We start from the raw sequence: 12,972 nt of genomic DNA, 5'->3' as shown, positions 1-12,972 counted from the left end.
AGTCCCAACGTCATGTTAACCCACCGATGAGGTTATGCGTCTTTCCATTCTTGAGGATCGACTCCTCTATGACTGATCTTCATTCTATACGCAAAAAAATCAAATGAATGTTTAGTTAAGTTTGGCTAGTCGTCAATGGAAGTAATGATTTTTCGTATACGTAAATGGGTTTTCTTCAACAAAGTTTAGAAGGTCTAGAGGGTTGCACCGTGTAACTGAAGTTATCAATGTTCACCAGAAATTGCCAAAAACACGTTTTCTTTCTCCTTTTATCGCAAATCAAGTGAAAGTAGTTGCACCAATCAAATCCTAATACATATATTATCTTGTTTTCAGCTTTCTTCTTTGAGAAATATAAGCTTGCAACAATAAGTGGGAACACCATTCCATTCCAACCAAATCCGTGTTCTTGTTTTCAGCTTTCTTCTCTTTCTTCTTTGAGAAATATAAGCTTGCAACAATAAGTGGGAACACCATTCCATTCCAGTGGGAACACCATTCCATTCCAACCAAATCCGTGTTCTTGGTTTTGAATTAAGCTGACTTAAGGAAAATACCAACAAGAGGACCTTTACAATTCTATTTTTGTTTTTATTACAAACTTCTGTGTTCATTATCCGCAGGACTTTTTCACGCTTAATTGGAATATATATATATATATTCTTAATCTATGTGTAGATGAGTAGACCTTTACAAAAGATGATGGAAAAGCCAATATATTATTATTTTCATTGCGGGCGTTTAAACACAAGAATTCAAGAAAGCATAATATTTTCTTCCGCGGGGCAAGCTATTGTTTTTTTTATCAGTTTTCTAACGACTTTAGCCGTGTTTCAATTCACAGCAATCAAGGTCGTGGAACTTCATTTTCACATGTAAAATAAAATCAGGTAGACTGTTGAAATTGCTGTTTCGAGTTATCTAGATTTTGAAACAGTCAACACCATTTAGGGTTTTTTCTTTGGTTGCTGTTTGTGTTTGCCAAATGGTCAGAAACCATTTATACAGCTTGCTCTGTCTTATACAAATATTCATAGCTTGAATTCATTTGTCTAAATAAGTTTTGAAAATTGAGACCGTGATTGCTCCGTCTTATTAAACAACTGATGGCGCTAGTGGTTTGGGTTTGAATTTCTCCACAATTCTTTGTCATTTGTAAATATTAAGATGAAAAGGAAGCATATTCAGATTACTGAAAGATTGAATTGACCATTATTTCACAATCATGGCATAAACTAGAGAAGGGAATGATTGACTATTTATTGGTAATGGAATGGGTACTGAAGAAGGAATCCCTTTTCCTTAAATATTGATAATGATACACCTTATGTGGCTCTGCATCTTCGCCATTTTAGTTTGACTGTTCAACCCTCGTGCTTCAAGAATCATACTTGAAGGTGCTGCCAAGTTTAGAGTTTTGATAAAATTTGAAGAAATATATTTAATTACAAATAAATAAATAAAAGGTCCAAGGCAAAATCCCGTCCAGGTTCGATTTGCTTTGGCGTATCTTGGTGAAGAGTGAGGTCCAATGACAGTATATTCATTGTATTCTGGTTAAAATAAAGTTGGGACCAAATTCCTTTCCCAATGAATATTGAAATCTGAAAACGACGAAGGCACCTGGACTGGGCCACTGTTGTGGATGAGACTAACAATGGCCATTGATTTCCGCATCGAATCTCTATTTCCTATGTATATGTCATATTATTTTATAAATAATATATTTCTTAAAAAAAGTCACTTTATGTTAATTTTTCACCCAAGCTTTTAAGCTTTGCCTCTATCTGGGTGTGAGGATCAGATCCACCAATTCATAGATATTGTCGCCACTCAATTTTATTCATTTATTGACTGTGTTTGCGACAAGGTATAGTAATAGTGGAATCTTTGTATTTTAATCCATATAATTCTAATATTATTAAAATTTTATGGTAAAGTTTGTCAAAAGTGTGACGACATGGTTTGTTTGATTTAGCCATTGTAATAGTCTCCNTAAATAATATATTTCTTAAAAAAAGTCACTTTATGTTAATTTTTCACCCAAGCTTTTAAGCTTTGCCTCTATCTGGGTGTGAGGATCAGATCCACCAATTCATAGATATTGTCGCCACTCAATTTTATTCATTTATTGACTGTGTTTGCGACAAGGTATAGTAATAGTGGAATCTTTGTATTTTAATCCATATAATTCTAATATTATTAAAATTTTATGGTAAAGTTTGTCAAAAGTGTGACGACATGGTTTGTTTGATTTAGCCATTGTAATAGTCTCTAATTTGGCATTATTAATTTGGGTAGTTCAACAGTGTTGCGTTTCCTTTCAATCAATTCAATTGATTCATTCAATACATTTATTTATTTATTTATCTTTCGAGCTACCAATCAGATCTCTAAGAGTAAGAGATCATAATTGCCGCTCCTTTAGGACCTAAAACCACACGATTAAAAACTCTAATGGCTATACCCTATTCAATACATTATCAAGGTCATGGGAATTTGAACTTGGAAAACCACTTAAGATTTCATCTTCTTTTATTATCATCATCTATTTTCACTGACCTAATCAACTATACAATATAATCTTAGATTTCTTGTAGTTGAATATGAAAAGCAATATCAATGGCTAAAAGTGCCTAAAACTAATGCAATGATCCCAGATTTACCTGTAATTGATCAATTATTTTCATTACTAGACCTTCAATCATTTTCTTATCAGTTATGAACAAATAATATTATGGAAGAAGTTAATTATAATAAAAAAAAAAAAGATAAAAAGAAAAACACTACATATACAATGAGTTAAGTCCCGTGCATGTTGTTCACAAAGTAAACCCAACACGCACGTACACCGTTAGATTCGTCTACCATCTACTTTTTTTGACCATCCTAATTTTACCGGCTATACAGGCACAGAAAAGAACGGCTTTATCGGAGTCTTTTCGTAACAGAATGGAGCCGCCGGATGCTGCCACTTCTTGAACACCGGCTTTTCGCCTTCCGTCCGTTGCTCTTGCCGTGAATCCGTCCGTGATTTAATCTCAGCGGCCACGTCAATCGATGTCGGTGACGAGGCAAGTGGTGATAGGAGTGGAATCGCTACGTTCCAAGTGGAGACGGGACTGATTTGCAGAGAAGCCGGGCGGCGACGCTGGAGCCGGCTTGGCTGGGTGCCGGTTTTACTTCTGGATGATTCGGCCATAGAAAAAAAAAGATTTTGTATTAATTGTTTTAGATTTGATTTACAGAAGAAAAATGAAGAAGGTGAGAGAAAGAATGAGGAAGAAGGTTTATATATAAGAGTGGGTAAGACTAAAGAAGGCACGTGGTGTACACGTTTCTAAGAACAGAAAGCATCTAATATACAATGAGCTGTCACTGGCTCACAGCTCGAGTTTGGAGCCGATTATTTTTTATGCTGGAATATTCTGTTTCTAAACTTTTTTTATTATTATTTTATTTTTATTCTATTGATTCATTTTTCCAATTTTCAATATGAGCTTTCTTACTAAATAAATATTTACCACATTCCCAATTTAAAATAAATAATACATTTTTTTCTATTGAATAAAAAAAAAAATCACTTATTATTAAGTTCTTAAAGTGATAATATTTATTTATAAGATAAAAACTAAAAAGGTCTACACATTTATGTTGGGTACATAATATTCTAATAAATATTTTGTTTTCCATATATTTAAAAGTACTTTATCTATCAATAATAATTTAAATTTTACTGGTGAAAGTATGAAAACTAAGCACTGAGAATAGGTTAATTAAAACTGGAAGCTTTTGGTGTGACGGAGTGGTTTAATAGAGATTTTTAGATGTATTATTCAAAAAGTTTTAAGTTAAAATCTCTCTTACTTGTTAATAAGAATAATTATTAGAGCTCTTATTCGTTTAATTTTAGGTTTTGGGAGAGTTTTTAGTTGATTGATAGTTTCAAGATTTCTAAAAATTAATTGAGACGTACATAAATTAATCCCAATAGCTTCGATTATAAATAAATTTAAAAAAAAAAAAAAAAAGGAAGCCAAGCTGAGGTTGTGAAGAAACAAGCTGGTGAAGACAGGAAGGTAAGGGAAGCGTATGAATAATAGGGTCAAAGAGCTAGTTGGATGCGTTATTTGACTAGACTCAGTAATCATAAACAACGATACCATTCACAAAACCCCACTTCACTTTCACCGTCCCCAATTCTATGGGCCCATTTCTTAACTTTTAGTAATTCATACACCACCAGATTTTGACCCCACCCACCATCACCCTTTTAATTAACGTTACATGATCTATGACATTTTAACTTACTATCAACCACCACCCCTCCGATCTCATCTGACGCTTTCACATGCCATCTACACACACGTGTCTGGTCTGCATTTGTTGTTATCTTTTATTGTCGTTTTGTTGAATTCTGTACTGTCCACAGCTAATTTACAGGTAGGTTTGGTTTGGGTTTCAGTCAAGGATAGAACCGTCAAATCGAAGAATTCAACGTAACGTTCAGTTGTTGATTGTCGTTTTTGTTTTGTGGAGAAAGGTCTGAAACAATTAACAGAGCCCTGATGATCTAAACTCTTCAACTTCTCGTTTACTAAAAGATCCGTTTTTAATAACAAGAAGGATTCAAGAGTTCCGTTGCAGCAAATTGATGGTAAAGGTTGAAACCTTTTCAGAAAAAGGATATCAAAGGCAAAGAGATGACGTACCCTGAATAGATATTTGTGCCGAATGAAAAAGAGATGAAGAAATCTTCTGTTTCTGTTGCAGTCACGCTACTGCCACTGTGCAAGAAGAAGGAATCTTTTTATGCATATATTGAGGAAAAGGAAATATGTAAATGGTGTACAAGGGAGAATAGTTGAGTAGGACAGGTAGGTACTGAGAGCCCATTAAATTTTGTTTAGAAGAGATGGGGTTGAACTGAGAACACCTCAAACCAACACAGCAATACAGTTAAAAAGATAATGGAGGGTGCACTTAAATTCAGCTATTCAAGAGACTTGAGAGGTGGAGGATAGGTCAATATTAATGAGTTCAACTATGATACTGAAAAAGCTATTTAATTCAACTCCCCTTGTATTTTTATTAACAGACATAGGCTTATTTTATGGGGTCGTACTATTTGAGCCTGAACCAGTCTCATCTATTTCTTCAAAATTGAATTAAAACAGTGCTCAGCTCACTCCACTCCCTCCTTTCTTTTGCTCAGAATTTATGTAACTCCTGGCCCACTGCTAGCCCAACACTCAGTGGCGAACCAGAATTTTTGCTTTGGGGCAATTAGTAAAAACTGAAAAGAACCACCAAACTTTAAACAAATAAAATAATAAAATATTAAAAACCTAAAAGAAAATAACGCAATCTTTTTTTACTTGAATAAATATATTAAGTAAACCTTGAGCAAAATCTTTCTTTTATTAATTTCAATAATTATAATATAAATTTTTATGACTTTATCATATGATAAAGTCAACCAAAACTTAAATTTACTTTTAATATGAATTAAGATGGGGCGGAGGGGGATTTCTTAGTATAAACATAGATACTAACTTAAATTTCCTTAATAATTTTGAGCAGGAACGGTGATATTTGAAACGTAAGAAAATAGTGGATGAAGGGTGATGAATTATGTCTTTTAAACTATAGTTAAGACTTTAATTTGGAAAAACAGGAACATTCTTAGACACAAAATACAACAAAATCACAAGATCCATGTCTTTTTCTCTCAAATTAGAATAAAAAACCTTTAAAAAAATAAGCATGATTCAACCCTAAATAAAGTAAATTGAAATGAGTAATACACATACCTAAAACTAATAAAACAAAAAACAGAGCTAATTGTAGCACCTTAGTAATGAAAACTTCAACAATTTTAGTTTTCAAAAGTTTTAAGAGTGAATGCATGAGAAAACGAAAAAGAGAATAAGAGAGTAAAGAAGTTTATAGATAAAATCATAAAAAGCACATTGAACCGTGGAGAAGAAGAGTGGAGAGAGTTTTAAACTTTTAATATGATGTGAGCTTGGAATATATATATGAATAGTGAGTTTTTTGTGGCATTGGATATATATATATATATATATAGTTCTCTTAAAAAAAAAAAAAAAAATCTGAGAGTAAACTTAAGTATATACATTAATATCAATTTTTTACGGGCTTATATTAATAATTTTTTAAAAAATCTAGCATATCCTCAAAGAGGCTAGATCTGCTTCTGTCAACACTGTCATGATATTATCCATTGTAGAAGTCTAGGTGGCCTAACTGCAAAACCAAACACCTCACAATTTTGTTTTCAGGTCCAGAAACTTTTGTTTTAGGCCTACGCCTCGACTATTGGTGAGTTCCCTTGGTATTCAACCAGCTGAACCCCTTCCTCCTAAACCATGTAAGATGTCTCAATTTATCACGTGTTGGATACTTTATTAAGTCAAGTAATTATTTATAGCATGAATACCAAGAAAAAGAAATTTAAATATGAATGAAAAGGGTTTCTTTAGAACTACTGCGGGTTTATTTAAATATATACATAATTCTACAAGTTTTAATAAGAGATATATGTATCCTACCCCTTGTATGCATCTCTTTTTATTTACGATTTTACCCATTTAAATATAGGATGGTTTTTTACATAATGGGGTTTTGTAAACTGATTGAACAAGACAATTTAAAATGAGTAAAAAGACAACCCGATTAAATTTGAACGCTTTTTTGTTTCTCTTGCCTTTCCATACTGCTAATTATAATTTGTTTGGGCTAAAATATTCTCTACCTTACTTTTTTTTTAATTATGTTGTGTGTGGTTTTTCGTCAAGCTCGGGCCAACTCGAGGATATAGCTCGATCCAGAATGAGTTCGACAACTACGATTGATCAACCTAGCATAAACTAGTAGCGAACAATTCAAGAAATCATTCAGTCAATCCCCGTATTACTTCAGATCTCAGATATTGTGGGAATGACTGGATTAACAGTGATCATTGTACAATCACAATGCCCAATCGCTAGGATATTTGAATTATGGTTCAAATCAGTTGTAATCTCCTGAATTTCGTTTCTTTCTTTGTACAAATCTTGAATATAAACCCTCCTCAGACAATGAGGAAGGGGTCACGAATTTCAAATAAGAATTGCATTGTAAGCTCTCACAGCAAATACAAAAACACAGTGGACGTAAGCTGTTAACCTGGCCAAACCACTTTAAAAATCTCTTTATTTTTAGTTCATTTAATTTATATTCATCGCTGATTATCATTAATCATGCACACATCGGTTCTGATTAGGGCTGCAAAAAAAAAAAAAAAAAAAAAGGAAACCGAACCGAGAAACCGGTAAACCGATTTAAAAAATTTGCTAAACCGGTTTTTTGGTTTGGTTTACGATTTATATTATTTTTGTAACCGGTTAACCGAAACCAGTTTAATAAACCGATTTTCCTATAATCCTAATATAATAATATTATTTTAATTTTTAAAAATCTTTATTATCTTTATTAGTTTGAATCCCTAACTTCACAATCATACTCCTTCTTTCAAACTCCGGTAGCCGCCGCTGCCCTCTCAAAGACTCAAACTCGTCTTCTTCTTCATTACATTTACTCGTCTCTCCTCCAGTCCTCCTCCCGTCCTCTCCTCTGAAACTCGCTTGTTTTCTCCGTCTTCTTCTTTCGAATGAAAAAGAGATGAAGAAATCTTCTGTTTCTGTTGCAGTCACGCTACTGCCACTGTGCAAGAAGAAGGAATCTTTTTATGCATATATTGAGGAAAAGGAAATATGTAAATGGTGTACAAGGGAGAATAGTTGAGTAGGACAGGTAGGTACTGAGAGCCCATTAAATTTTGTTTAGAAGAGATGGGGTTGAACTGAGAACACCTCAAACCAACACAGCAATACAGTTAAAAAGATAATGGAGGGTGCACTTAAATTCAGCTATTCAAGAGACTTGAGAGGTGGAGGATAGGTCAATATTAATGAGTTCAACTATGACACTGAAAAAGCTATTTAATTCAACTCTCCTTGTATTTTTATTAAAAGACATAGGCTTATTTTATGGGGTCGTACTATTTCAGCCTAAACCAGTCTCATCTATTTCTTCAAAATTGAATTAAAACAGTGCTCAGCTCACTCCACTCCCTCCTTTCTTTTGCTCAGAATTTATGTAACACCTGGCCTACTGCTAGCCCAACACTCAGCGACGGACCCAGAGTTTTTGCTCGGAGCCCTTCCTGGCGCGTCATTGTTTACCCAACAATTAGAAATTTTTTTAAAAAATCACTAAACTTTAAGTTAATAGAATAATAAAATATCAAAAACCTAAAAAGAAAAAAAATGCAATGATGTAATATTTATGAAAAGTAAATTTTGGAGTAAATCTTAAGCAAAATCTTCTTTTTTTTATTATTTTTTTAATTTTTAGCTTCTAAAGATTATAATATAAATTTTCATGATTTTATCATATTTAATCTAAGTTAAAGTCAACCAAAACTTAAATTGACTTTTAATACAAATTTATTAAAAAAATGGTATTAACATAGATAATAACTCAAATTTCTTTAATAATTTTGAGCAGTTGAACGGTAACGTTTGAAATGTAAGAAAGTAGTGGGTGAATGGTGAAGAATAATGTCATTTAAACTATAGCTAAGGTTTTAATTTGGGAAAGCAAGAACATTCTTAGACACAAAACACAAAATAAAATTACAAGATTCATGTCTTTTTCCCTCAAATTAGAATAAAAAACCTTCAAAAAACAAGTATGATTCAACCATAAAATAAACTAAATTGAAATGAGTAATACAAATACCTAAAACTAATAAAATAGAAAACAGAGCTAATTGTGGCACCTTAAGTAACGAAAGTTTCAACAATTTTAGTTTTCAAAAGTTTTAAGAACGAATAACATGAGAAAAATAAAAAGAGAATGAGAGAGTAAAGAAGTTTAGTGATAAAATCATAAAAAGCACATCGAACCGTGGAGAAGAAGAATTGAGAGAGTTTTAAACTTTTAATATGATGTGAGCTTGGAATATATATATTAATAGTAAGTTTTTTTGTGGGCATTGGATTAGGGGTGTTCAAAAGTGGTTAACCGAATCGGTTAACCGCTTTTCTAAACCGAACCAGATTTTCAGTTCGGAAAAATTCCTGAATCGAAACCGAACCAGTTAACCGTTTTAAAAAAAGCGGTTAACCGGTTTTGAACCGATTTTCTCTTTTTTTTTTATAAAACTTTTTTTTTTTTTTAAATTTTGTCTTAAATTAAATTGTAAATATAGACAATACATTGGGAACTAAGAAAAAAAATTTGGGTTGGGATTTTAGATTGAGTGAATTAGGGATTTATTTTAGTTTAGGTTATTATTTATTTATTTAATATAATATATATATATTTGAAAAACCGGTTTTCGGTTAACCGTTTCTAATTTCTCCTGAACCGGTAACCGAACCGAATATTCGGTTTTTTGAATTTTTTGAACCGTAACCGAATCGTTTTTTCGGTTCGGTTTTTGCATTTTTTTGAACACCCCTACATTGGATATATGTATAATAGTTCTCTTTTAAAAAAAATTTGAGAGTAAACCTAAATATATATATTAATAACAATTTTTTGTGGATCTATATTAATAATTTTTAAAAAAATCTAGCCTACCCTCAAAGGGGTTGGATCCGCCTCTGTCAACACTGTTATGATACTATCCGTTTTGGAAGTCTGAGTGACCTGACTTTAAAACCGAACCCCTCATAGTTTTGTTTTCAAGCCCAAAAACTCTTATTTTATGCCCTAAACACGTCTTGACTATTGGTGAGTTCTCTTAGTATTTAACCAGCTAAGTCCCTTCCTCCCAAACCATGTGAGATGTCTCAATTATATCACTGGCGTTGGATAATTTATTAAGTCAAGTAATTATTTATAGCATGAATACCAAGAAAAAGAGATTGAAATATGAATGAAAAGGTTTCTTTGGAGCTAGTGCGGGTTTATATAATACATAATTCTACAAGTTTTAATAAGAGATATATGAATCCTACCCCTTGTATGTATCTCTTTTTATTTACGATTTTACCCATTTAAATATAGGATGGTTTTTTACATAATGGGGTTTATAAACTGATTGAACAAGACAATTTAAAATGAGTAAAAAGACAACCCGATTAAATTTGAACGCTTTTTTGTTTCTCTTGCCTTTCCATACTGCTAATTATAATTTGTTTGGGCTAAAATATTCTCTACCTTACTTTTTTGTTAATTATGTTGTGTGTGGTTTTTCGCCAAACTCGGGCCAACTCGAGGATATAACTCGATCTAAAATGAGCTTGACAACTACGATTGATCGACCCAACATAAGATAGTCATGAAAAATTCAAGAAATCATTCAATCAATCACCAGATTACTTTAGATCCCAGATATTGAGGGAATGATTGGATCAACGGTGATCACTGTGCAATCACAACGCCCAATCGCGAGGATATTGGAATTATGGTTCAAATCAGTTACAATTTTCTGAATTTTGTTTATTCCTTTGTACAAATTTGGTATATAAACCCCCCTCAGACAATGAGAAGGGGGTCACGAATTTCAGATAAGAATTGCATTGTAAACTCTCACAGTAAATACAAAAACACAGTGGATGTAGGCTATTAACTTGATCAAACCACTTTAAAAATCTCTTTTTTTTAGTTCATTTCATTCATATTTATCGTTGATTATTACTAATCACGCACACATCAGTTTTGATTTCGACAAGATCAATCAGATATCTGGTTGGTTCAAATTTTTGTACCAACAAATTCTATATGTAAGTCGATTTCAATTTTTAAGAATGGGGCTTCATAGTATTTATTAGAAGGTGCCGTGGCTCAGGATTTCTTCTCAGTCGACTAGTCATTTAAATTTGAGGTTTTTCAGGGACACCCTTGAGGTTTACTGAAAGAAACCATAATTTTCATAATGAAAACTTATATCCTTGTAGTCTCAGTACAATACTTACAAACTTATAATTGAATGATGTTTGTAAAAAGTAACTATCATGAGAATAAAATATATGACACAATATAAAACAAGTATTTTATTTCCCAAATTTTTTATTGGATTGTCTATTTAATAATTTGATCATATGATAAATGTTAGATATTAACTTTTTTTTTTTTTTTTTGTTATTGAGGAAAAGATAAAATAAGAATATATTAGTTATTGTATCAAGATTCTGTAGTCGAATTAACTTTTCATATTGTTTGTTAATTGCAAAGATGTACGTGTTCCATTATGAAACTACAAGGATGTAAATGTTCAATTCTAAAACTTATAGGTCTCATTAAATCTCAAGGGTGTTCATAAAAACCTCTGTAAAATAAGGATCATTTCTTTTGTTTTTCCTTGAATTTTTATTATATTTAATATTTAAAAAATGATTATTTAATAAAATGATGAACCACCGGTCCACCAATGCAATCTTATTCGGTTCCTTGATATTCACGACGGCTCCCATCCCCTCTATTTGGCAAGATTAAGAAAAACCCAAAAAAAAAAAAAATGTGTACCCTGGAGAAACACGGCAACGTTTTCATCTTGACCTTAACTGGTTCCTCCGATCTAGACGAGCACCGGTTCAGTCCACGCGTGATCGACTCCATACTCTCCGCGCTCTCCCAAGCCAAAGCTCAAGCCACTCCCGGGTCGATTCTTGTCACCACTTCTCATGGCAAATTCTTCTCCAACGGTTTCGACCTCGCCTGGGCCCAAGCTGCCGGCTCTAGAACCGGTGCCCGAGAACGTCTCCACCAGATGGTCGAAGATTTTAAGCCCGTTGTAGCAGCCATGATCGCTTTACCCATGCCCACCGTAGCCGCCATCAACGGCCATGCCGCTGCCGCCGGCTTCAGTTTGGCTTTGAGCCACGACTACGTGCTGATGAGGCGTGACAAAGGCGTGCTGTACATGAGCGAGGTGGATATCGGGCTCACTTTGCCTGATTATTTTGTGGCTCTGTTTCGGGCGAAGATTGGGTCGGCTTCGGTTCGGCGCGATATCTTATTAAGGGCCAGGAAGATCAAGGGAGAGGAGGCGGTGAAGATGGGGATTGTGGATTCTGCGCATGATAGCGTGGAACAGGTAGCTGAGGCTAGCATGCGCCTGGGGAAGCAATTGGCATCCAGGAAATGGAGTGGTGAGGTGTATGCGGAGATAAGGAAGAGTTTGTATCCGGAGCTATGCGGCGTTCTGGGATTGGCTCAAAAAGTGGTTTTGGCCAATTCTAAGCTCTGATGATCATCTCAAAAGTGTTTTGGATTAAATAATTAATGACGTCCAAGAGATTGGGTTACAAAAGAGATTAGATAGTTGATTGATGTTTTTATAATAAAGAAATATTTGAAGCTTTGGAAGTTTATCATTGCAATTGTTCATCATCTTTACTCTTTTAGTTTTTCTTGGTTTATACACTTCTTCGAAAAGGGTATGTTATTGAATCTTGCTAATGTTAAAGTAGTACTGAATTAGTTATAAATATAAAATGGTTTAAGTGATAGTTGCAAAAGGTGTTTTCACAGTAGTAAGTAATTTCCAAGTAAATAATTGTTTGGTATAGAGATAAAAAATGATCAGCAGATCAGGAAAACTTTATATTATAGAAATAGAGAAAGTTCCCAGCAGAAAAAACATAGAGAAAGATACTGAGCCATTATCCCCAAAGATTGCAAATGAAATTGGACATCTGTTGTAAATGGTTTTTCAATGGAATGCCACTGTCTTAAATTTGGTAAAGTAAGGTTAAATGTATTAATATAGAGATGCAGGGTCGGCCAAGCGAGCCAACCCTATAAGGTTCCACAAATTATGTCGGCCATATGTCTTGATGGCCATACGGCACTCACCGAACTAGGGCGAGTGTGGCATACTTAGCCAACCGACCCTTTTAAGTTTGTAAAGAATTCAGTGTATAATTTTATAGTAAGCTCTTTCTTTTCACT

The 12,972-nt window shown here is 33.5% G+C and overlaps 2 protein-coding genes and 1 non-coding gene across 3 annotated transcripts; 1 reads left to right on the top strand and 2 right to left on the bottom strand.

Annotated features, from left to right (window-relative positions):
- Positions 1-2,772: 2,772 nt before the first annotated feature.
- Positions 2,773-3,269, bottom strand: LOC116134185 (uncharacterized protein At4g14450, chloroplastic-like). The gene has a single exon (XM_031419865.1). It carries the CDS (start codon positions 3,200-3,202, stop codon positions 2,903-2,905), a length of 300 nt encoding a protein of 99 aa, XP_031275725.1. The 5' UTR covers positions 3,203-3,269; the 3' UTR covers positions 2,773-2,902.
- An 8,236-nt stretch (positions 3,270-11,505) lies between these two features.
- LOC116133732 (enoyl-CoA delta isomerase 2, peroxisomal-like) lies at positions 11,506-12,417 on the top strand. The gene has a single exon (XM_031419426.1). It carries the CDS (start codon positions 11,537-11,539, stop codon positions 12,266-12,268), a length of 732 nt encoding a protein of 243 aa, XP_031275286.1. The 5' UTR covers positions 11,506-11,536; the 3' UTR covers positions 12,269-12,417.
- Positions 12,418-12,793: 376 nt separating this feature from the next.
- On the bottom strand, positions 12,794-12,920 carry LOC116134298. Its single transcript, XR_004128713.1, has one exon. It is a non-coding gene; the product is annotated as a U11 spliceosomal RNA (small nuclear RNA).
- Between the last annotated feature and the right edge of the window lie 52 nt (positions 12,921-12,972).

The sequence above is a fragment of the Pistacia vera genome, unplaced genomic scaffold, assembly GCF_008641045.1.
Source record: "Pistacia vera cultivar Batoury unplaced genomic scaffold, PisVer_v2 Contig108, whole genome shotgun sequence".
Classification (NCBI taxonomy): Eukaryota; Viridiplantae; Streptophyta; class Magnoliopsida; order Sapindales; family Anacardiaceae; genus Pistacia; species Pistacia vera.
Note: the sequence above shows the minus strand (reverse complement) of the source record. Positions and strands in the feature narration are given on the sequence as shown.